Source organism: Pimephales promelas, chromosome 7, assembly GCF_988280905.1.
Source record: "Pimephales promelas chromosome 7, fPimPro1.hap1.1, whole genome shotgun sequence".
Lineage (NCBI taxonomy): Eukaryota > Metazoa > Chordata > Actinopteri > Cypriniformes > Leuciscidae > Pimephales > Pimephales promelas.
In genome coordinates this window covers 15,037,709-15,064,384 of record NC_142775.1, presented here as the reverse complement: position 1 = coordinate 15,064,384, position 26,676 = coordinate 15,037,709, and the positions used below count along the sequence as shown (strand labels likewise).

At 37.0% G+C, this 26,676-nt stretch overlaps 1 protein-coding gene across 1 annotated transcript in view; it reads left to right on the top strand.

The window, feature by feature from the left end:
• The window catches only part of pdia5 (protein disulfide isomerase family A, member 5), a 74,038-nt gene that overhangs the window by 4,192 nt on the left and 43,170 nt on the right, over window positions 1–26,676 (top strand). Inside the window, exons 2-8 of the mRNA XM_039683020.2 lie at window positions 7,015–7,141; window positions 11,673–11,760; window positions 19,876–19,959; window positions 20,075–20,120; window positions 21,728–21,820; window positions 23,238–23,298; window positions 25,574–25,641. Of these exons, the coding sequence (XP_039538954.2) occupies window positions 7,015–7,141; window positions 11,673–11,760; window positions 19,876–19,959; window positions 20,075–20,120; window positions 21,728–21,820; window positions 23,238–23,298; window positions 25,574–25,641 (567 nt within the window). The remainder of the gene's footprint in view (window positions 1–7,014; window positions 7,142–11,672; window positions 11,761–19,875; window positions 19,960–20,074; window positions 20,121–21,727; window positions 21,821–23,237; window positions 23,299–25,573; window positions 25,642–26,676) is intronic.

The following is a 26,676-nucleotide window of genomic DNA, read 5'->3' as shown; positions in this document are numbered from 1 at the left end:
TTAGACTTTACTGAGAAATCAGTTTCTCCTTTAAAATTCCTGAATGGATTTGGGGTTAAAGAATAGATTGCTTTTGAAAAAAAAATGGAAAACCATGTTTCTATTATAAGGATTTAATTCTTCTGCATGTTGCTGAAATCACTGTCATATCTGTCTGTTGAAGAATCATTTATTCCCAAGTTAATGATTTACAGACCATCCCTATTGAGTCCACACCGTCCACACGGATTTCCTTGAAAAGCAGCAACAGAAATGTGTTCCTTATCACCCCATTCCTTCCTCACATGTTCTCTTCATTCCCTTGAGCCAGAGCTGCTCTTCAGATGAAATTTTAGCCATATATATATATATATATATATATATATATATATATATATGTGTGTGTATATATATATATTTTTTTCTTCTTCTTCTTCTGTTCACTTCACATTGATCGACAGGAGAGTTATCAGGCCTGTCTATCAAAGCTGTTCAGTGAATGATTCTAACAATCACAGTTTTGTGCAAAAGCTAGGGTTGTTAAGATAATGCGCAAGTCAAAAACCACAGCTAAGGGAAAGCCAAATGAAAGTCTTTGTAACATGTACAGGACGTGATGATTGCCAGATAATGGGCCCGCTCTACTGGTTGACTGTCAGGTTTGAAAGAATAGGTGGCACACCAAAAAGGATGGAAACCTGATGTGACTAGACATAGAACACTAACTCTTTTGTCTCTGAATGGAGTTGAATGCTGCAGTTGTCTCTGTACTGAAACTTCGGTCCTGTTTTTTAACATTATCTCTTTTAGCATGCAAATACGGTTGAGACACTTTTTAAAATGTTTACAAAATGTTGTAAATGTCTAGAACAATCATATCACTATACTTCTATCATTTGCAACTATAATTTTACTTAATTACAAAAAAGTCATGCTTCATTCGTCATTAGCTCTTTCCCTGCCAGCGTTTTTTTTTTTTTTTCAAGTTGCCAGTCACCGTCAGCATTTAATAATTTTCACAAAATTTACATGGCCCCCAGAATATTTTGTTGTATGAATATCTGAACATGTAAAATATCAAAAGAAAGTATAACCTCATGCTTTTAAGAAAAAAAAGACCTCTCATTTTACTCTAGCTTAAAGCATTCTTTTTTTATCAACTTTTAATTGTGGGTAAGTTTCTTTAAAAAAAAAAAAAAGCAATATTTGGAGCAAAAAGCTGAGAACAACACATTTTTGTCAAAGACTACATCCGGATCGGAATCAGAACAATGATCAAAACAGTGATGGAGTCCATCAGCACCCCCAAAGCTCACACTGGGCTGACATTTTATTCAATAACATTACGCAGTTTTGATTCATATGCTGTTTAATCAATGTTGAGGATTATGTTCTTTTACATATGTATCTGCTTACTAAAACTATCGCTCGTTTCTGCTTCTTCTTCATATGTCTTTTGATAAGGGTATTGAGTAGCCTGGAAAGCCAGACCTACATCAAGATATTAGGTCTGGGAACTCACAATTGGTATACCTCAGTCCGAGGGGCGGGATAAATGGTTGTCTTTCAATATCCCTCTGCACGCAATTGGTTAGCGCTACAACCAACAAGTGCAATGAACGGCTGTGGCTTAGTGAGTCCCATGCCTTATACCACCAGCGGAGCTAATTGATATAAACTTTTTCTGTATCCGGTCATCAAAACTTTGAACATATATCTTCCTTTTTTTAAGAATGAGTTAGAGGAGTAGTTCACTTTTGAAAAAAACTTTTACTGATAATTTACTCACCCCCATGTCATCCAAGATGTCCATGTCATTCTTTCTTCAGTCGAAAAGAAATTAAGGTTTTTGATGAAAATATTCCAGGATTTTTCTCCATATAATGGACTTCAATGGGAACCAAACGGTTCAAGGTCCAAAAGACAGTTTCAGTGCAAACTGTTCAAAGGGCTTTAAATGATTCCAGACAAGTAACAAGGGTTTAAGTTTTAAGTTAAGTCATTTGGATTATTCAACGAACGAAACGAACGAATTGACTTGGAAAAAGATTTGTTCATTTTGATGAATGAGTTTGATCAGGAGAGTCACGAACTTGCATCACAGAACAGAGCAAGGCGAGCATTTGTGCTTATAAAACTTAAACTTTTTTTTTTAATGAGCGATTGTTTCGCTTGATAAGCGATACCCTTATTCATCATCTGGAATCATTTTAAGCCCTTTGAACAGTTTGCAGTTTGTACTGAAAGTGTCTTTTGGACCTTGAACCGTTTGGTTCCCAATGAAGTCCATTATATGGAGAAAATTCCTGGAATGTTTTCATCAAAAACCTTCATTTCTTTTCGACTGAAGAAAGAAAGACATGGATATCTTGGATGACATGGGGGTGAGTAAATTATCCGCAAATGTTTTTTGAAAAGTGAACTACTCCTTTAAGTGACTCTATTAACTCCAAGTCGTCCAGAGTCGCGGCCAAAGCCGAATCGAAAGACCGCTGTTCACCAGCAGCATCGTGTTTGTTTTCAAGTAGCAGGGAAATCACCTATGGAAAATCAGAACCGCAGAACCGTCACAACTCTCCCGTCATTGTGTTAAGCCCGCCCACCAACTCTATACACAATGTGATTGGCCTGACCAGAGTTTGGTTTTTCTACTTCGAAAGCCAATGGAGAGTTGCTAGACCACACTGGCTGCAAAATAATTTTGGCTGTCGCTAGGGTGCATCTAGATTTCTAGGCTATAGGTATTCAGTACTTTTTTCTGAAGATTTCATTGCGCCTCCTACCATATAACAGTGAAGACACGGAAAGCCGTAATTTTCCGTCAAATGCAGGGAAGAATTCTCTCACAAATTATGGAAATTTTCGTCAATGACGGGGAAAGAGTTAAAGGGGAACTCCGGCACAAAATGAACCTTTTGGTCTAATAACACATTGGTACCTAGTCGACCGTTTCTAAAATTTGTTTTCATGATAATCGAATGTAAAGAGTTTTATCTCTAAAAACTGTTTAACGTATAATGCTAGTACTGGGGGCATTAACTAAGTAAAAATAAATCGCTAGTTTATACCACTAACAAAGCTCAAAATAGCCCCACACTAACACAGAAACATAATGAGGGTCCATACATTCAAAACGAAGCATTGAGAACTTTGTAAGTGTACAGACCGTTTAATAAGAAGATATTTTATAAAGACAGTCCACTTCGTGTTTACCACGAACGACGTGCCAAGTAAGCTGAACTATGAAGTTCGTTGAATGAAGTTATGAATGCGCCCATTACTAGCGTTATACACTAAACATTTTTTAGGGATTAAACATTCGATTATCATCTAAAGAAATCTCAGAGAAAGGTTGACTAGGTACCAATGTGTTATTAGACCAAAGGTTGAGGTTTGTGCCAGAGTTCTCCTTTAACAAAGCATGAATTACATTATTGTTCACAAACTAATCTCTGCTTACTGCTTAAATGTAATCAGACTGTAATGATCAGGGTCAAGTCACTCTTTCCTTATGCTGGGATCCTTTGTGAGAATATGCAGAGCTGTAGGTGCTACACACAGCCAGGGACTGACTGAATTTACATTTTCATATTTTATTTAGAAATAATAGCTTATTATAATGCTTTCTTTTTACTGCCTTACTGAAAAATTGTAAAGGCCAAATAGGCTTTGATGAGTAAATGAGAGTGGTCATGTTCATCTACCTGATGTCAGGAGGTGCAATAGTTCAGAGCGAGCCATTTCAGCTAAGTCTTTTCTTTATCTTTCATGATATAACCTATTTAAAGTTGGACATGAGTGACTTGCTGAAAGTAAGCTGGTCCTTTCAAATACTTCAGTAGCTCTGACATTTCATCATAATGCATCACCATGTCTGCTCCCTGTGTCAACACGGCTGAATTCAGAGAAGGTGTGATTTTTCAGGTCTCTCAGCTTTGCAGTACTTTAATTAGCCCTGACTTTAATATTCACACATTCGCTGGCACCCAAGGTATTGGATGTCACCCTGTCAGTACAGGTTGTCCACTCCACTGGACCCCATTTGCTCATACAATGTTAAGGAAAAGCACGCCACTGAATGAAATTCCTCATTTCAGGAAGGAACAGATCGTGTGAGCCTTGTCCTTTTATCTTTAATCCACAGAAAATGGAAAAAAAAAAAAAAACGTTTTACTTACCATTGGCAGGTGAATTGAGAAATGTATGTAGGCCTAATATATAATCCATGTTGGGAGTAATCCAATTACTGTAATTTAATTACTTTTCCATTGAAAAAGTAAAGTAAGGGAAGGGTTTGCTCTTATTTATTTTGTAAATTACAGTTACTTCTGATGTAATTGCATTAAATACTGTATAGACTAGACTATGACTACTAGTCTTACGGGTTAGGAAAGACATGAGGGTGAATAATTAATGATATAATTTTCATTTTTGGGTGAACTATCCCCTTTAATGGAATATTCCACATGTGTTGCCACATTAAGTTTTGGAGAAAAAAAGTTGGTAAAGACTTGCAATTTGCTTTCCCTTGCGTCAATGAGTGTCATCTTTCAGGTTTTACTCTCATTTGGGCCTAAGCAAGTGTTAAAGGTGAAGTATTTAATTTCTGCACCACTGGTGGCACCATATGGAATTATGAAGGTAAAGGGTCTGCAGTTGTTCAAACAATCAGGTACAGTAGTCCTAGGTGGGGGCCTCCATCAGTCTCACGCCATTGGTTGAGCTAATGCTGTTGCTGTCAGGTACAATCAGGCCGTTCAGACATCTTACAATTCCATTTGGTGCCTCTAGTGGTGCAGAAAATGACCACCTTTACCTTAATTTACCCTGTCTACCCTGCATGAGGATTCCAGCTAAGACCTGGGACATGATAATGCTGGACTATCAGAGACTTTTTGGGTTAAACGGATAGTTCACCCAAAAATTTAAATTCTGTCATCATTTACTCAACTCAAAGTTGTTCTAAACCTGTAGGAATTACTTTTTTTTTTTTTTTTTTTTGCTGAACCCAAAAGATACAGTATCTTAAAGAATGTCAACTGTTCATTTTTGGGCCAATTATCCCTAACGTTTGTCCAGATGCAATGGTGTTACTCAACAGAATGTGCCGTGAAGAATTTAGTCAGGTCACTGGCCATTGTCTCTCATGTAGAGAATTTGTGAGTCTGAGAAGCGTACTCATGCCCGTTGTCGTTTACGAATCCCCACGACACCCTACGTCAAACGGATCGTGCCAAAATCGTGCAATCTGAACCAGGCATTATGTGTTTACAGGTTTAGTTCGATATGGCTGAGCTGGCGCATAACCAAACGTTATGTGATTGGCTTACGGGTAACCAATGATTTTATACTTAAGACAAGCGCCCCCTCGCGATAAAGAAAACACTTTTCAATGAAGCCACGTCTACGAAGCGAAGCAAAGTAGCAGAGTTTGGTATTACCAAGCTAGGAGAATGCATTGTTCTGAATGATGTTTTTTTTCTCTTACACTGTTAGTTGTAAATTTAGTTAGTAAATTTATGATGCACCTTTAATACACATTTGCATAAATGACTTCACAGGGATGATGTAGTTTTGGAACACAAAAATAAATTACCATTTTATTCTGAAGTCAGTGGGTTTTTTAGTGTTTTTTTTTTTTGGTTTAATGCTTGCAGTCTGTGGTTAACACAAGATATTTTCATGATTTATTCTACAATGTAAAACACATCTGAAAAACAGCTAACAACAGAGACTATTCACTATAGTCTACTTGTACAGCCTCGTTGTATTTAGGTCTTGCAAACTTTTTTTTTTTTACTTTTAGGCTTCAAAAGTTGCAAATGTTCTTGATAAACAATGTGTAAGAATCATAAACTTTTGTTTATGAAAAAGCCAATGGAAAAATCCTATTGGCTGTTTGTTGAAAAAACCACAGCGATGCAAACTCCCAAGATGGAGTGCGGCACTCTATGCTCCACACATACTGTTAAAATCAGACTGAAATAATCAGGTTTTGTGTTTAAAAGGAACTTCAGTTGCTCAGTACTAAAGCTGAGATCCTTCTAAATTCAGATGTTTGTATAGCTTAGTTTCAATATATGCTCTTTTTGGAACTGGATGGAAGTTCTGAACGTTAGTGTGTTTTCACAGTACATCAAGCTGTTATCTCAAAAGATCAAGGTGAATTTGGTTTCTTATGATAAAACCTCTTTAAAGTTCAGCCTCCTTTAATGTGATGGATGCTTGATGGCGACTCGGATGGGAATTCTGTATTTACTGCATGAGTGGTTATACAAAAAAAAAGTTTTCAAAGTTTAACTTGTGATTTACTGTCTTTGTGGGTTTCTCTTCAATGTGTAGGATGTGGAAACTCTACCAAAGGGTGTTGATAAGCTATCAGATGGGGTCCCGACAGACCAAATGAGTTTTCTTTCAGCATGTCATTTTGTAAATAACATTTGACCTGTCTTGTCCACTAATGGATGAACATTAATTTCTACTCATTGTGGTAGTGTCTTTTCCGTTCAAGCGATAAGGACGTATGATAGGTTGGGTCACTGTCTCTATTTGTGACATGGCCTGTCTGATCTTGTCATTTTCCTCTTCTTTAGATGACAGCACCTTTATCTGTTGTCGCTTTATCAGCTTAGCTCCATCCGAACTGGGAAGACTGATGGAGAGTGTGGCAGAGAGAGCATAGTCTTAACAGCAGAAATCTCCCTTCAAAGCACAAATTCAGGGGCTATTTCAGGGCACTTTTTAGGAACATTTTTATTATTTAATTTCATTTGTTTAATGCATTTGTGACCAACACTGACTTTCAGCTGCCTTCCAGTTGTTTCTAATCGGTAACAGAGTGATATATGGGTATACTGATGTGATGTATAGACTTGGCTCTTGTTTGTCATGGCTGTTGTCATTTCTTTTAGGTTTGACACACTGTCATGACTACACGAATGCCATGCAGTTCAGGATATTGTTTTGAACTGCCTGTGGTGTTTGGCCTTGACAGTGAAAAATGATGACCTCTGTCTGTCTGTCTCACCTCCTCAGGTCGCAGTGTCATCCGCCCTGAAGGCAGCGAAGATGTCTCCACTCATAGAGAAAGTCAATGACCACAAGGATTTCAAGAAACTTCTGAGGACCAGAACCAATGTTCTTGTTTTATACACCAAGTCAGGTCAGTCTATCTCCAAACTGTTGTTTTTCAGATGCAATAAAAGTATTACAGCTTTTGTTGCCAAAGATGCCAAGATATCTTAATATACAGATTTATTGCCAGTAAAGTTTTAGTAAAGTTTTTGCTAATTTTATATTTTGCAAAGGGAAAAAGTATCTTTTTCTTGTTGTAAAAAAAAAGAAACCATCTTTATTTTTAAAATAAGTCTGGGTACTATTGATGTAGTTGCATTGTACTTAAATAAGTACTGGTTAATATTAATTAGGAGTTGAGGTTAGGGTTTGGTTTAGGATTAGTTACCTGTAATTAAAGGGATAGGTCACTTGGAAATTATTTTTGTATATGTTTTAGCTTACCTCAAGGGCATCCAAGATGTACAGTAGGTGCCTTTGTTTCCACAGTATTTTCAATTTTGACATTTTTCAGTCAAACTTTTGTTGTCTGTCAGTCATATAATGGAGGTTTTGGGGGTCCACCCTGCCTTCACCTCAAAGAGCATGCAAAGAGAAGTCCAAATTAAACATGATTTAATGACTCGTAAATGTAAGTACACATTGATGGCCTAAGACACGAAACGAGCGGTTTGTGTGAGAAAACGAACAGTATTTATATCGTTTTTACCTTGGGTAGCCACAGCCATGTCCAACGGATCTGAATCAGCTGTTGTCCAATGTCCAAATGAACCGTTTCCAACGTTCCGCTGGATGTGATTGTTTTACCTTTCACTATGAAGATCTAAACCTATTTAGATATATCGAAATCATCTTCCATTGCGATTTCCTGCATATCTAAATATGTTTAGTGAAAGTTAAAACTTCCGAAATCTCTGTGTAAACAGTGAGTGACGTACACGTGCAAACGTTGGACATGATTCAGTTGGACATTGGACAACTGATTCAGATCAGTTGGACATGGCTGTGAAGCACAAAAACAACAATGTTTTTACTACATTTTCTGGGCCGGCAGAATGAAATTTCCTAGAAGCCTACGGAGGAGTGAGACAGCTCTCAAATTTCATAAAAAATATCTTAATTTGTATTCCGAGGATGAACGAAGAAGAATCCTTACTGTTCCAACCCTGTGTTAGCTAAAAACATGCTGACTTTAACTTGCTCAGCAGGATTGTCTACTGTTCAGCCATGACAGTATTTAACCTGAAAGAGAACTCACCATAGAAGCAGATATTTCTGTTATGCCTGAGAATTGTGATTTGCATCCTGGCACATTTAGGAACATGTTTCATAACGTTAAGCTTGCGTTACTAGAAGTGTACAGTATGTGTTACATGCCCTAAGGGAAAATTCATTGAGACTATAGAGCTATGATTCTGCTGCAGTATATGCCAACAAACCTGCTACCGTATGTCACAAAAGGTAGGTCAAGTTTGCTTTCACTACCAAAAGCATGTTGGCATACACACTTGGAGTTTTCTGTACTTACCACACTCATTAGCGGAGTAAATATAAATCTTATGGCCATAGACAGAGAAGAACTTAAAGAACAGATAAGCATAAAAACTTCAGCACCCTCAACTTAATGTAATGCTTTTCTCCTTCCCAGCCATTAGATAGAAACAACCCCCTAACACTGCATATTCATTTGCATCACTCCTGGCTGTGGCTGTTATTAGCAAATCTAGCAGGCACAGGGCCATATATGGGTACCGTATGGATGAACAATCCATAAACAATCTCCCACCCACAAAGCAAGGAAAGAGCCTCTCAAGGTTTTGCTGTGCAAGATTTATTTGTTTCATAATTCACGACTCATTTCGAGCACATGAGGTCATTGGATAAGACTGTGTATCGAACAGTGTGTTTGATTGATGGCTGACTAGCGCTGCTCATCCTGTGAATTTCCATTAGGTGCAACCTGCGTGCTAAGTGTGATAGTTGCTTTAGACTATAGGAACACCTTCGTGATCAGGTGGTTAACAGGCACTTCTCATTCAAAAAGGTATTTGCTTCAATTAGGTTCATTAGATTAAATTAAAACCAAGACGTACTGATAGGCAGAACCCTGAAATGATTGTACCTTTGACCTTGGCCGGTGTGATTAATGGGAAGAGAAGCAGATTGCAGGTTCAGTGGTGTAATATTAGATCCACAAATGTGTAAATCTGTGGTGTAGTAAAACTGTCACTGTGTTTTTACACTTAGCTCTTTCACGCTGTGTTCTGTTGTTCCGCACCGAGGTGTGTTGGCAAAATGCTTTCATTATCAAAGTGAGAACTATGGGCTGAAAAGCTTGTGAAATTGGAGAACAACTTTCACTTCACTTTTTTTTTTTTTTTAATTATATACTATTTATTAATTTACCTGGTCTACCCTTTTTATCACCAAGTAAATATAGCACTTGCCCTGATGACAACCTTCACCCCACATTTTAAAGAAAATGAATGATGTGTGCAACAATGTACCGTGTTCGTAACTAGACCAGACTACTTTTTATGTGAACTTGAGTTCATGTAAATAAAAAAACCTTAAGTTTGATTTTATGAACATCTGGATTCGTGTACTGATCAAATACTGTAGTGTGTATAGTATATATATATATATATATCTCACTCAACTACTGTAAAGGATTATTGGGAACACCTGTTCAATTTCTCATTAATGCAATTATCTAATCAACCAATCACATGGCAGTTGCTTCAATACATTTAGGGGTGTGGTCCTGGTCAAGACAATATCCTGAACTCCAAACTGAATGTCAGAATGGGAAAGAAAGGTGATTTAAGCAATTTTGAGCGTGGCATGGTTGTTGGTGCCAGACGGGCCGGTCTGAGTATTTCACAATCTGCTGTTACTGGGATTTTCATGCACAACCATTTCTAGGGTTTACAAAGAATGGTGTGAAAAGGGAAAAACATCCAGTATGTGGCAGTCCTGTGGGCGAAAATGCCTTGTTAATGCTAGAGGTCAGAGGAGAATGGGCCGACTGATTCAAGCTGATAGAAGAGCAACTTTGACTGAAATAACAACTCGTTACCACAGAGCAAAGCATTTGTGAAGCCACAACACGCACAACCTTGAGGCGGATAGGCTACAAAAGCAGAAGACCCCACCGGGTACCACTCATCTCCACTACAGTTGAAGATTGGAAAAATGTTGCCTGGTCTGATGACTCTCGATTTCTGTTGAGACATTCAGATGGTAGAGTCAGAATTTGGCGTAAACAGAATGAGAACATGGATCCATCATGTCTTGTTACCGCTGTGCAGGCTGGTTGTGGTGGTGTAATGGTGTGGGGGATGTTTTCTTGACACACTTTAGGCCCTTTAGTGCCAACTGGGCATTGTTTAAATGCCACGGCCAACCTGAGCATTGTTTCTGACCATGTTCATCCCTTTATGGCCACCATGTACCCATCCTCTGATGGCTTTATCCAGCAGGATAATGCACCATGACACCAAGCTCAAATCATTTCAAATTGGTTTCTTGAACATACAAATTAGTTCACTGTACTAAAATGGCCCCCACAGTCACCAGATCTCAACCCAATAGAGCATCTTTGGGATGTGGTGGAACGGGAGCTTCGTGCCCTAGATGTGCATCCCACAAATCTCCATCAACTGCAAGATGCTATCCTATCAATATAGTCCAACATTTCTAAAGAATGCTTTCAGCACCTTGTTGAATCAATGGCAAGTAGAATTAAGGCAGTTCTGAAGGCGAAAGGGGGTCAAACACAGTATTAGTATGGTGTTCCTAATAATCCTTTAGGTGAGTGTGTATGTAATTAACTTTTTTTTGTATTTTTTATTCAACATTTATCAATATAAAGTAAGACATTACTCCTGTCTACAGTGACGCATGATCCTTCAGAAATCATCTAATATGCTGATTTGGTGCTCAAGAAACATTTCTTATTATTATCGTGTAAAAACAGTTGTCCTGCTTAATATTGTGTAAACTGATAATTTCTTTAAGATTTTTTGATGAATAGAAAGTTCCAATGAACAGAATTTATTTGAAATAGGAATTTTTGTAACATTATAAAGTCACTTATACTCCTGTGTTTCATCTGAAATGTTACTCTAAAGAGAGTGATGGGAATCATGTTTGTATGTGAATCCACGTCATTCTTTTTCCTTACAAAAATAAACAAATGACAAAATTAAAATTATGTATTCATATATTGCCCTGCATTTATTTCAAAGTTTTAGTACATACAGCCTAATAGTTGATTAATCTGACTAATAGTGCAATCAGAATGAAACACATTCATGTAAACACCTTTTTAAAATTCTTCTTAAAAAAAACAAACAAACTAATTTAATGGTATATAAAATGTTAAAAGTTATTTTCTTTAATTTCATGTATTATGAAGAAAAAAACGAGATAGAGTGAATTCAAGCTTTATAATTGAGGCTATTTATAGCATGTGCTCTCTGCAGGCGAAATGCAGGCTCAATGTGGGCCACCAGGTGCCATGGGGACAGTGTTGCATACAAGCTTATGATATTTAAGAGTGTTACTGTCTCTTCTACAGTCTTCTAAATGTTTTGTGTGTGTGTGTGTGTCCTCAGCTTCATCTGGAGATTCTCATCTAAAGCTGCTGTCTGATGTGGCTCAGGCCGTGAAAGGTCAGGGTACCATCGCCTGGGTGAATTGTGGGTGAGTCCATATCGATTTGGCTCTTGTATTTGAGCAGGTTACTGCTAGTGTACTTTTTTTGCCACTTAGGTTAAGGCAGCTGACATCCTGATCAAATTGTTGGTATTTCTCTAATACTGATATTGTGTCTTTATACCAGCTGTGACATTCTAATATAAACAACAAAACATGCGGTATGGAGGTAATAGATGGTGTTTTAGACTAGAGAGGATGTTTCTGGTCTATAACTATAACTACATTAACATACAATTTTTATTTTAAAATGTCCAGGAGAATTTTTACTGTGTCCGAAATCGAATACTTGGTATGGGTAAAACAGTATTGAGTACATGAGTAGTATATGTACAGAGTAGTATGTTCAAATAGTATTCGAAAAACACTAGCCATGTCACGTAATACTAGTATGTCCGAGTTTTATTCATACTACTATATACTATATCGTTAAGTAAGTTCAAATTAAAATGTAGTACCTACTCAGACAGTGAATGCACCGTTTAATTTTATTCATAATTGATTGCACAGGCCAAGTTTACATCAATGTTGGTGGTGATTACCTTGTATTTTCTTGTGGCTTATCTTGTTCCATTGTATTCCAGTTCAGTTCATGCGAGTGCTACAGCTCAGCATCTTCTCAGCGTCTTTCTCTGCTTTTAGAAAGAGATGTTACAAAAGTAGTTTAGATGTTTTGCATATTTAGCAATCCACGAGCAAAAACGAGTTAATTTTTCATGAGAAAAAAAAATTGCTCTGTTTTTCATGAGAAAAAAAATATTTTGCTCTGTTTTTTTATGTAAAATTTTTTGTGCTGTGTTTTTCTGAATTAATGAGTTAATTATTCATGAGAAAAAAAAATATTTTGCTCTGTTTATCTGAATTAATGAGTTAATTTTTTCATGAGAAAAAAAAATATTTTGCTCTGTTTATCTAAATTAATGAGTTAATTTTTCATGAGAAAAAAGTTTTTGCTCTTTTTTTCTGAATTAACGAGTTAATTTTTCATGGAAATTTTTTTTTGCTGTGTTTTTCTGAATTAATGAGTTAATTTTTCATGAGAAAAAAAAATAATTTGCTCTGTTTTCTGAATTAATGAGTTAATTTTTCATGATAAAAAAAATATTTTGCTCTGTTTTTCTGAATTAACGAGTTAATTTTTCATGGATTTTTTTTTTTTTTTTGCTGTGTTTTTCTGAATTAACTCTTTATTTTTTTTTCTCATGAAAAATTAACTCATTAATTCAGAAAAACAGAGCAAAAAAAATTTTCTCATGAAAAATTAACTCGTTCATTCAGAAAAACTGAGCAAAATGTTTTTTTTCTCATGAAAAATTAACTAATTAATTCAGAAAAACAGAGCAAATTTTTTTTCTCATGAAAAATTAACTCGTTAATTCAGAAAAACAGAGCAATTTTTTTTTCTCATGAAAAATTAACTCGTTAATTCTGAAAAACAGAGTAGATTTTTTTCTTCAAGTAAATGCAATACGCCTCCGTATGTTCTAGCTTAGCCAGCATGGTTTCTTTTTCCAGAACCAATCCTTAAAGCACCTTTTTGAGACCATCTTGGGTACATCAAGTCCCCTTGCGAACAACTTATATAAAGCTTGGTTTAAAAAAAGTAACTCCTCACAGGCAGCAGTGTGATGGAGCAAAGCAGAGATATGCCCACATATTTTCTACAGATGACAGGGACCTGAGAGATGGCCAACTGCAATCCACTTGGGGATACCATTAAGGAAGTAGATCATGGACAGAGTGGGGTCAGTGTGAAGAAATTGGGAATGCAATAATCGTGGAGACTGAACGATCCAATTGGATATTTTGCGAAGATTTGTTGAAATAGGCCAGCTACTTTTTCACGGAACCTTCAAACTTATTTTTTTTTCCCTCTCAACTTGTTTGAAGACCGCAATCTCGGCCACTAACTGTTTTTCCAAACCCCCTGCACACAAAACTTATTGACTTGACACATGACTCATGCTTTAGAATAGCGTATGGCGCTTGAATAGGATGACCATTTATTTTGGAGTACCAACCAGGGTCATAGAGGCTGAGGGAGGGCATATGTCTACGCATGTGTGCTTATTGCCATCTGTGATCCTGAGTCAGTTCTTTCAACACACAGCATGCATAATTGAGTTTCCCACATGACAGACTGAGCTCTGATCTCCGCCGCACCTATCTCGGTCCTCCCACAAAGGCGTTATGTGGGAAATGCAGAACGCTAATGATGGCGTCTCATCTACCTTTAAGGGATGGAGCTGGTTGGGGGTGGATGCTGTCAGAAGCATAATTGAATTCTGTCTCTTTGAATTTCCATTAGCATGGGGCTTTAGATCGCTGCTGAGTCCTCTCTGCTCCTATTTGTCCTTATGTAATACATTTCCATGCTCATTATCGCTCAAGGGAAGTCTTTTCAATGGAGCGATATCTGGATGTCTTTGGGAGGGTGTGGGTGTATGTGCGGTGACTGTGGGACCAGGTAATTGTGGGCCTTTTCTGTTCTCAGATTCTGTTGAGGTGTGAGTGTTAAGATGGAGTGCTCTGTTGCTGTTGTGTTTTTGTTTTGTCATTGGCTGTATGACAAAGATGAATTTGTCTGGATCTGGAGTGTTCATTTTTTTTGTGCAATGAGTTTAGCAACCGCAGAATTTTGAATCCCTTTGTGGCACTTTGCCATAAATAGGATACAAATAGGGCCAGAAATTCTTATAAACAAAGGCTGTATTTGTTTATTCATCAATTGGCCAGTTAAAAGTACAAAGTTTTCAGAAAATTGATCGTCAGCCTCAGTCAGGAAGTTAAACTAGATATAAATAGAAACAGCCGTTTCTGTTTTTGAAATGCACATCAAATTTACATTTCTAGAGCTAAATAGTTTAAAACCAAATGTGTAATTGTTATTTATTTAACTTGTATTTCCCATAAGTTAAAATATTGTTGATTGTTGATGATGTTTTTTACAATAACTTGAGTAACAGGGTTGAATTGTTGAGCATAATAAATGTATTACTTTTTGTGTAAAAATTGAGAGCTGCAAATGTTTACTTATCACGTACTGTAGAAAGGCTCCAAATGGCTACTTGTGATAAAGACATTTGAGGTTTAAATCTAGCTACTTTTAATGCTACATTGATTTTATGTTAGATAGGTTTATCTAACATATCTAATATTTCCCACAATAAAGCACATGGAATTAACCCGGTCGGTCCAGTGTTGCATTTCTTTTCTTTTACTTGCCCTGCCAAAATTTTGCCCACCACAAAAAGTAATAAATACATAAAATAGGCCTAGTTGTTGTCTTTGTTCAATTACGAGCAATAGCACAAATATAATAGAACAAATAAAATAAACACTGCTTTTTATGTTTTTTTTTTTCAAGTCTAGCAGAAATTTTCAGTTAGAGAAAATTAAAATCAACTTAAAAACTAGCACTGCATAAAAATGTATTTGTATTTAAATGTATATTAATCCTTTTTAAAGTTACAAAAGTCATTCAGTCAGCAGGTTGGTTTATTAGGCTGCTGTCACTTTAAGAGCTGCATGGATCTAATAAACTGTTACACGTGCGTTTTATTTCTCAACTGTTTATATTGAAAGATATAACACAAACTATATAAATGTTCACACCGGATGCGAATAGCACGTCAAATTCGCGTGTACCGCGTCTAGTTTGACACTTGACCACTTTGTGTTCATTTGCACGTCAAGAGTGAAACTGACGCATGTAAAAACAAAAGTTTGAAGCGAAATTTACATGCGTCAGAATCGAAACCCATTGGCGGCCATCTTTTTTATATTGATCGAGCATTCATCGAGAGAGTCACTGCTCTGTATTTGCTTTTGAGAGCAGAACTGGGGATAATCGTCGCCGTATTTGTGTCCACCGGACCCTTCAGAGGCGAACCGTTTGGTGAATTTCACCATTTGGTTGCTCGAGGAGCTGCGCCTGGATGACGGCTGCTGTCAGCGGTACTTCCACCTGTCCCGCGGTGGAAGTATGATTTTGATTTTTGATGATAAATAGAGCCAGCCCCCAAAAGTTATTAACATGTCCTGTGATTTTTCTCTCTCTCACGTCCAGACACGAATTTATGCACATGTATGTTGGGTGTCTTGACATCATAATAATATTTCATATAATCTAGATATGGAATAAATAACATTCAATACAAGATGAACATGTCTCGTATATTGAAATAAAGTTTTAAGTGATAAAATATTTGCTTTGTTGTGCATTAGAACCACACCTGGCATTGAGTCATATTACAAAATAATTTATTGAAGCATCCAGATCCTTCACCACATGAGCAAGCAGCTGGCTCCTGATTGGTTAACGCGGCACGAAAGTTCAGATTTTTCAACTCGGGCGGCAGACGGGAATTCGCGTCAAACGCGCGAATGCACAACTAGCACTAAATCATTTGCGCGTAACGCGCTTGACGCGGCAGACGCTCAATTGGTGTGAACGAGGCGTATTCGCGTCTACCGCGCCGTACTCTGCGCCTCATTCGTGCCGCAGGAATTTTTACGTGCTTAGGCCGTGTATCCAGCAAAGCGTTTTTAGCCAGCTGAAAATGCTAGACGCTCTGCTGAAGACGCCGTGCTTTGGGCGCTTGAGAGCGTTTTGGCAGCGCAGCGTTTTTTCCATTGAGACGTTTCGTTGCTACAGTATGATACAGAATATCCGCAGCAGCTTGAATGTTGACAGTTGGTCGGCGTGGTATTAGTCCCGCCCCTCCTCCACTGTGATTGGACGGCTGGGTAAAAAGTGACAGTGATGAGCGCTGCGTTTTATCCAAAGTTGAACATTTTTCAACTCCCAGTGACAAGTAAAAAACGCCGGGCGTTCGGCGCTTCAGCGTAAAAAAAACCCGCTCAGCTCCCATTGAAAACAATTGAAAACATACGCAAGGCGCGTGGAAAAACGCTTTGGTGGACACACGGCCTTAACGCGTCTTTGCATTGACTTAACATTGAAATCATTTGCGCCTGATGTGCTATTTGCGTCTGGTGTGAACGCACCATTACTGTTTACTGTTTTTTGACATGAAATGATGTGAAAGAGCTTTATTCATTTGCTTGCTGTCTGAGAAGCAGCTTTCTGGGCTTTGGATTTGTGAGCACACAACTTCTCTCACAATTGAATGGAGTTCTCTTTCTTGTCGTCTTGTGCTTGGATATTTAAATTGGCAAGGCTTAAAAACACTTGCAAATGATAAAAATTTGTGGTGCAGCACTGTCCAGATCTGGCAAGTGACAGTTGTGTGAACTGTCTCGAGCGATGTTTACGCTGACCTCCAGACAGACAGGCTGGTCTTATTGTTTAGTCCTGCTTGGGATGAAAATATGCCAGATTGTGGAATGTTTGCTATCAACAGTACCACATACTCGTACAAAATCTATTTAATGCTCAGGACTTTTTGCAGTGTGCTCTTCAGCTGTAAGAACACACTAAAGCAGAGCGAAGAGGAAAAACATTTCACTTTTCTTATCTGGAGACCTATGGCTCTGAATTCAAGCAGGCAGACTTCATGTATAATGCACTGAAGCAAAGAAAGCTGAATGTCTTGTCCTTCAAAAAAAAAAAAAAAAGAATGACAGGGTTTGCCAAAACTTAGAAGCGGCCCTTACATTAGCTTATTGCTGTGGTCATCTGTCGCTTCTCATGAGCGGTCTCGTATTGCTGCTACAGCAATCTATTAAATGTCTTGGGACATTATTAATTGTATCACTTCACTTTTTGGCTGCATCAATTTGCATGACAAATGTCCTTCAAGGGCCTGTGTTATAATAGAATAATGTGATTATAATATTTGTTGAGCATAATTCGCTATGACTTGATGTTCGCTTTCGCCTCTGTGTTTGCACAAAAAGTATGACGTTAATTGATTGCGCTTGCAGACACTGTACTGAACATGGTTGCTTCAAACTTTGTTTTGCTTGCATTTCTTCTTGGGTTGTGTGCCATTCATGCTTGAATTGATAGTATCTTTAATATCCAATTCAATTACTATGTTTGAATTCAGGTAGCAAACAAAGTGCAAAATTGTAACTGGAACGATTCAACAATAGATGTGAAGATTGGCGACGGAAATATGCTGATGAGACAACCTTATTAGCAGAAACCAAACATGTTCTTGAAACGCCTTATAGTAAAAATTCAAAAGGAAAGTGAAAAGATGGGACTCCACCTGAACGTCAAAAATACAAAAACGATGTCAACAGTTGGAACCAGTGCAATTAAAGTAACCATCAACGAAAAAAGTACTTCGGCTTCTTAGGATCGATGATTGACCAAACTGGAGACTGCACACCTGAAATAATGAATTTTAATAGGATGTAATGCAATGCTAAGCATGCACCAATTCTGGAGGAGCAAAGACATCAACCTCACAGCCAAATGTAGCCAGCCCAGGCAATTGTTTCCTATATTAACATATGGATGTGAAAACTGGACTATCAATAAAATTCTCGAATGAGGATTGATGCCTTTCAGTTGTGGTGTTGGAGAAGGCTCTTACGCCGCCTTCACACTGGCAGTTGAAATCCGCTACGATACGGCTCCGAAACGACCGGAAGTCATTCATTTCCTATGGAGATTCGCAGACCGCATGCAAATGGGTCCGAAACGGGTCCGACCGAGTGCGGTGCAAAGAAAATCGTGTCCGTTGGTCATCCGGATGCGTTCAAAAAATTGTACTCTTGCGAAAAACTACAGACGGTTCCTATTCGTCAATTCCAGCGGAAGTTGAGCGTTGCTATGGTACTGATAAACAAACCTGAATTCTTAACTTTTGATAAAATAAATAATGATTTTATAAATAAGTTGTCTTGTCATTTTTTTTTATTTTCATGACTTTCTAACTTTGTTAGGGCAGTTAATACAATTAAATTGTAAGCAGGCATCGAACTACTGAAATTATACCACTATAGCACATTTTTTAGTCGACATGACATGTCAACGTCCTGAGCAACTTTCCTCATACGGCAGACTTCCTATTAATATCTTTATAACCCTCATCAGAGAGATCATGCAGAACTGACAGAATCAACCTTTCTAATCTCTCCGCCATTTTTGTTCTACCTGCTTCCGACGCTTTTCACTATGTAGTATGACGTCCGTTGGGGGACATATTGCGTATTATGTAGCTGATTTTAACTGCCAGTGTGAAGGCGGCGTTAAGGATACCATGCAACAAGGGATACCAACAGAGGTCTTGGACCACATTAAAGGAGTAGTTCACTTTTAAAAAAAAAACTTTTGCTGATAATTTCCTCACCCCCATGTCATCCAAGATGTCCATGTCTTTCTTTCTTCAGTCGAAAAGAAATTAAGGTTTTTGATGAAAACATTTCAGGATTTTTCTTTATATAATGGACTTCAGTGGGAACCAAACCGTTCAAGGTCCAAAAGACAGTTTCAGTGCAAAGTGTTCAAAGGGCTTTAAACGATTCCAGACGATGAATAAGGGTCTTATCAAGCCAAACGATCACTCATTTAAAAAATAAATAACAAAGTTTAAGTTTAATAAGCTTAAAAGCTCGTCGTGACTCTCCTGTTCGAACTTTTTTCGAGTCATTTGGTTCGTTCAACGAACAAAATGAACGAATTGACTCGAAAAAAGATTAGTTCATTTTGATGAACGAGTTCGAACAGGAGAGTTACGCTGATGTGAGCTTATAAAACTTAAACTTTGTTAATTTCTTTTTGAAATGGCCGATCGTTTCGCTAGATAAGACCCTTGTTCATCGTCTATAATCGTTTAAAGCCCTTTGAACAGTTTGAAACTGTCTTTTGGACCTTGAACCGTTTGGAGCCCAGTAAAGTCCATTATATGGAGAAAAATTCTGGAATGTTTTCATCAAAAACCTTCATTTCTTTTCGACTGAAGAAAGAAAGACATGGACATCTTGGATGACAAGGGGGTGAGTAAATTATCAGCAAAAGTTTTTTTTTTAAAGTGAACTACTCCTTTAAGAGATGTCACTTGAGTGAAAAATTACCAAACTGCAGCACATCTTGGCCGTGTGATGCGAATAACTTCACTAGAAAATGCTATAATGCTTGGCACGGTTAGCTAATATTCATGTTTTAATGTATGTTTCCCACCTCAGGGACTCAGAAGGCCGCAAACTCTGCAAAAAAGTCAAGGTAGACCCCAGCTCAAAAACCAAAGGAGTCGAGGTCCTGCATTACAAGTAAGAACAGTCTTCATTTTCTGAGATCCATGTAACAATGGTAGATGAAGATCTCATGAATTATTACTGAGAACCATGAACTCAGCAATTGATCTTAGTTTTGTGGTCCTTTTAGGGATGGGACCTTCCATACGGAATACAACAGACCATCCACATTTAAGGTAGTTTTTATGAAAACTGCATTGTGATGATGGCATTTCTAACAAAATTCACAGCTTTTTTGAAGCCTTTTTCAGAATCCAGTTTATCAATATTTCTTTGTTAGACATGGATTGACAATCCGCTTTTGCAGAAAATACCGTCTGTGCATTTTTGGATGCACACTCTGTCATCTGTTAGTGGATGATTTGCTCTTTGTTGTTATTTACCCGCTTGACGCCCACCGTTTTCCCATGGCTGTTATTTCATAGTGCTCAGTCTCAAGCAGCAGAACTAGAAGTCCAAGCTTCAGAAGTAGACGAATCAAATTCGTCTCCCATTGGTTTCTCTCACCTATCTCATTCTCCACACGCCTTTCAGCTCAATTATGAGTGAATGTGATGAGGCATTGATGAATGGCTCTGGAATGAGGAGAGCTGTAATGTGAATATGTTAAAAATGAATGAGATGAGCTTTGCTGGATGATGAAACAGTGATGGGACAAGTTCGCTGGCGCCACTGGTGTGGAAAAAATGGAGAGCTCTTATTAAACGCACCTGCTGTTAAGTACCACATATTGCGCTTCATCTTCCCTTGGTATAGCATAATAACGCTGTACTTTGAACACTTTATGTCAAGGGAGTGATTAGTTCCTAATGTCTAGGATTCATAGATTAGGAACTAAATTAGTGTAATTGCGCAAGAGTGAAACCTTTTTGATGATTGGTGATAAGTCTCCATATTTTTATGTTCAAGTAAGATCATGCTTAGAACAAGTTTGGAATATTACTTCAATTAGCAAAATGATAAAGTCCAAATTCCAGTAGTCTAAATGTAAATGTCCAATAACCAATTTCACAGCAAATACTAATATGCCAATAAACACACTCCTTTCAATAAAGTAAAAAAAAAAAAAGAAAAAAGATAAATGCTCTTGAACTGACTCAGTTCTATACTGCAGAAATATTTGTGGTTGCATTTTATTTTTTTATAAATTATTTTAGCAACATGAAAGAATGGAATACGTTTATTTACTGCAGGATGCATTAAATTGATTAAAAGTTTAAAAAAAATGAATAGTTTTACATTGTTACAAATAAATATATATTTCAAATAAATGCTGTCCTTTTGAACATTCTGTTAATCAAAGAATCCTCAAAAGATGTATCACAGTTTACACAAAAATATTAAGTTGATTTTAACACCGATAACAAGAAATGTTTCCTCTTGAGCAGCAAACCAGCATATTAGAATGATTTCGGAAGGATCATGTGACACTGAAGACTGGAGTAATGATGCTGAAAATTCAGTTTTGCATCACAAGAATAAATTGCAATTAAAAATCTATATAAAAATGGGAAAATTATTTTAAATTGCAATAATATTTCACAATGCAATTGTTTTACAGTATTTTGATGAAATAAATGCAGCCTTGATGAGCATATGAGACGTCTTTCAAAACATTAAACATTTTTGAACAGTAGTGTTCATCCTATTATTGTTGATCCATATATCTAATCTCACAATGATTCACTTATAAAAATAAATAAATGCACTTGCAGTTTCTTTTGACAGTGAAATATGATTCTCTAATGATCTCTTTTCAAAGTTTCTATCTATTCTCTCTTAGTCCATGGTGGCTTTCCTGAAAGACCCTTCAGGTGCCCCCCTGTGGGAGGAGAACCCTGAGGCTAAAGATGTTGTTCACATAGAGTCAGAGAAGGTAAGTATTGCTCTCTGAAGCACACTGCAGCGAAGATCGGTTTTCTGCTGAGTATTTATCAGGTGTGGGAATGTCACACAGAACAAAAGACTTGTAGCTGAGCAATCTGCAACAGAAGAGCCTTCCTATTCTTCTGTCTCTAGAGGCTAAATCTGGCAGCTAGACAGTGTATCCAGGATCAAGTGTGGTTTTAAATGCCTTAAAGTTGCATCTAAAAATTCAAGACACAAGGTTGAAGTTATAATTGTGATAATATTTTCCAGACATTACAGTAGTGATAAACATCATTTTTGTCAGGAAAGTTAAACTATGAATTCATGGCTCTATCATACACCTGACACAATGCAAGTGTTTTTTGCTAGTTTCAGCCTGACGCAGTTATCTTTTTCGCGTCCTGCGCCAACGTTGTTTAAATAGTAAATAGTTGTTTAAAAAGTAAATGTATTTGCACCTATTTGTGCACCCATGGTGCTGGTCTGAAATTGAGGTGTGTTCAGGCGCATTGCTATTTTGAGGCAACTGAAACAGACTGCACCATTGACCAACAAAAACCTAGCAATATATATATATATTTTTAATATTTAAATTTTTTTTTTTCTAACCCCTGGTGAGAGCCTGCCTCCACCCTCTGACAATACTTTATATTGAAAGTAGGGATGCATGATATATCGGCCACGTTATCGGTATTGGCCGATATATGATCATTTTTAATGTTAGCGTTATCGGCCCAATAAGAACATCTAGCCGATTTCTAAAAGCCGATAAATTATGTATTGTTTCCTTCAGCTGAGGCACTTTAGGTGTGCACTGTTCAACATGATGCTTTTAAATTGCTTGAAATATGATTGAAATCACTTTAAAAAAGGAAAATCCAGTTAAAGTGCAAAATGTGCTGCGCAAGTGTGTCATATCGGCTACACAACATTAAAATAAGAATATCATAATTGTGTTTGTATCTTGGCTTTCAATGAGGAAAATCGAAAATTGTCTAAAAATTTGGATTTAGATTTATCGGCCAAAATATCGGTTATCGGCTTTCAAATATAAAGAATTATCGGTTATCGGTATCGCCCAAAATTGTCATATCGGTGCATCCCTAATTGAAAGACATTGCACTGTCCACTTTTTAATAGATTTAAAATAAATCTAGTCGAATGTTTTGCAATAGTGTTTTTTTTTTTTTTTTTTTTTTAAACAAAAATTTGAGACTGCAAATGACTGTGGCAGATTCAGTCAAAAACCCCTACACTGTGCTGGTGTGTGATGGTGTAATAAGTGGAGTAATGAACCTGCTAATGAAAGGCCAGGGGATCTCAACTCTTCTTTGTTGGTTTACTGAGATCATTTGAAACTACTAAAAGTTATAGCCACTCAACCCAGTGTTTGGCTCACTCACTTTGTCCTGTTTGGCCCGCAGGATTTCCGGAAACTGCTGAAAAAAGAGGAGCGGCCCATCCTCATGATGTTTTACGCCCCATGTGAGTCACCCCTGTTTGTAATCTTCCACCACATATGATGCAAACTGTGTGCAATCATGCAAGATGTACCAAATTCTAGCAAAACAGATCTTGTAAAGTGTGATTGAGTGGTGTGCCTGAATCAATGCAGGTTGGTATTGTGGTCGTGATCTCATTAGGATGTCCAGCATTTGTCAATGTACTATTAGCAAGAGTTTAACTTCCAAAGACTCATCTTGATTCCTTGTGTAGTGCTCAGAGGAACCCACAAGCTCATTACTGCAACAGTTAAGTCTTGTAGATGAGGAATCAGCTGAAATCATATTTAGATTGACATTTAATTTTTTCCCTCCAAGACTCCAGACAGTATCCATTGTGCTTCTTAAAGCTACAGCATGTAATTTTTTTTTTTTTTCGCTGCTAGGGTTCACTAACCTCTTACAATAACAAAGGCCTAGGTTGATGACGCATAAGTGGAATTATGGAACTTGTCGTCATGCTGATGGATCTAATAATGTTTATGGATGAGTGAATATATTGATGTTTTTAACATGACTGTGGTATGAAGCAGGGCGAGATTGCTTAAAGAGAGACACACGCGAGTCCCACGGATATAAAGGAATAAGAATATTTCATTCTACCAAACTATCCACAAGTGCTGAATTAATACTCACACACATTGGTTTATTTGACGAATTAAACTTGAGGTAACGCAGCGCTGTTAAACTGCATTCGAGTGTTGAAAGTTATAATGTTATTCTGTGTGTTAGTTTGTTGGTTGAATAAGACTAGCAGAAAGCTAGATCAACATTATAATAACACACTGATCATATTCTAACATTTCATCATGTCGCGCTAGATAATTGATTCGTTTTATGTACATTTGCTCACCTGTCTAATAAAGTTCATGTAAGAACTCTGTCAAGTTGGAAGTTTGTCACGGACGTGGAGCTCTCGGCATCTCGAAAACCGATATTGATCCTCATTTTATTTTTCCTTTTGTCCCAAAGTCTGCTTGCTATGGTCCATAATGTTTGAACGAAACAACAACAGCGTGAGCGTGCCATTAGACGTAACGCAGTTGTCCATGTCTGTCGCCATGGTTACTATGGCAGTATAAGCGGAAACCAGGCATAACGCGGATATTAATCGACTAGTGAACATGGACGAGCCGTTATTTAAAATTGTAATTTCTCTGAAATTAAAAATCTTCGGGAACTTTTGGGATATTGTAAGTACACAACTGCAGAAAATATATCACACTGTGCAAGTGATTTTTGGATATTTTATTACAAACATCTTACATATTGTAGCTTTAAGTTGAGGTTAAATTAGTGGTACCCAAACCTGTCCTGGAGGACCACCAACACTGCACGTTTTCATTGTCTCCCTAATCAAACACACCTGATTCAACTCATCAGTTCATTATCACATGGGTTAATTGAGCTGATGAGTCGAATCATGTGTGTTTGATTAGGGAGACAAAAACGTGCAGTGTTGGTCCTCCAGGATAGGTTTGGGAACCACTCATTTAGGGAATAAATTGACTTGCAGTTTGGGGTCAGTAGGGTATTTTTTAAGAAATGAATAATTGTATTCAGTAAGGATGCGATAAATTGGTCAAAAGTTGCAGTTGAAACATTTACAATGTTACGGAAGACTTGTATTTCAAATAAATGCTCTTCTTAATAACATGTATTCTTCAAAGAGGCCTGAAACAAATGTAACGGTCCCCACAAAAATATTAAGCAGCTCAATAGTTTTCAACATTGATAATAATTAGACATGATTCTTGAGCACCAAATCTGTATAGTAGAAATTGAAAAGTTATTTTAAAGTGTAATAGTATTTTACAATATTACTGTTTTTACAGTGTTCTTGATTATATAAATGCTGTATTGATGATCATAAGAGTTTTCTTTCAAAACCATTAAAGTATCTTACCAACCCCACTCAGATTTTGGCAATGGTTTAAGTTGGTCACACGCATTTGGACAAAATGGAAAGCTGCTTGGTTTAAAAGTGATGGTAACTTTTCAATTCTCACCATCAACTAGTTCCTAATTAGTACTTATAAAGCGCATATTAATGCCTCATTCTGTATCCATAATCTACCCTTAATAAGCAATAATTAGAAGTTTATTGAGGCAAAAGGCATTGTTAATATTTAGGTAATAGTGAGAATTGGACCAAAGTGTGACCAAATGGACTTAAGTGTTAGCTGTGATTTGAAATGTCATCTAAAATTTCACTAATGTGACCATACCTTAACCTCTAACATCTCTTCTACATGCAGGGTGTGGTGTATGTAAAAGGATGCAGCCCATTTTCCAACAAACAGCCACTGAGACAAAAGGAAAATATGTAAGTACAGTAGCGTGTTAGAATCATGGCCTATCGATTCCTCTTTGCTTTCTTTTTATTTCTTCCTCTTTTTTTTTCTTCTAGACTTTATCTCAACCAAAATTTTGACCGTATCTGGTACAGTTGTTGAATCACTTAACAGGTGGATGTTTTGTGAAACCATTGATGTCCCATTTTGACAGAACGTTTAGTTCCCCCTCATTAGAGCAAGAGGCAATTTTGCTTAAAAGCCCTTCTGCTGATTTCATAGTACAGTTATAGGATGTACTTCATGCTGTTGAAGTCTATGGTGAAGTATGGATTATATGCCAACTCAGCTCAATATCTCTATGTGCACTGCCGGGAGACCCAAAGTACCCTTCACCACACATTTTTCTCTCTCTCAGTCCTTTTCTTTTCTAATATCCCTCTGTCTTTCTCCCCATCTCACATCACAGAATGTACACAGAAGCACAAACATTGATGGTTGAACATTCATTCAAATTTAAATTGTCCAAAGTGAAACGTTTTGCAAGGAGACCTCACTGTGAATGTCAAAGCTGAAATGTTGTCAATGTGGAAACTTGAGAACATTAGTATCGTGCAGCTGAAGGTTCTTATGTTCCTTTCCGAAACGTTACTACATTCCTTTTATCCAATGGTAAACTGAAATGTATTGCATGAAGAAAATCACACAACAATAAGGTTTAATTTGTTAACATTACTTAATGCATTAGGTATCATAAACTAATAATGAACAATGCTTTTACAGCAATTATTATTTTGGTTTAAGGTTAAAAAAGTGTTTCCTTTTTTTGAAAAACGCCTTACTAAAGTTGCATTCATTTGATTACAAATCAAGTAAAAAAAATAGTATATTGTGAAATATTTTTTTTTTATTTTATATATTTTTTTATATTTTATCTTTTATTTACTCCAGTCTTCAGTCACATGAACCTTCAGAAATCATTCTAATATGCTGATTTGGTGCTCAAAGTTTGTGTAGTTTTTTTTTTTTTAAATAATATTTATTTATTTAATTTTATTTCTAATTAT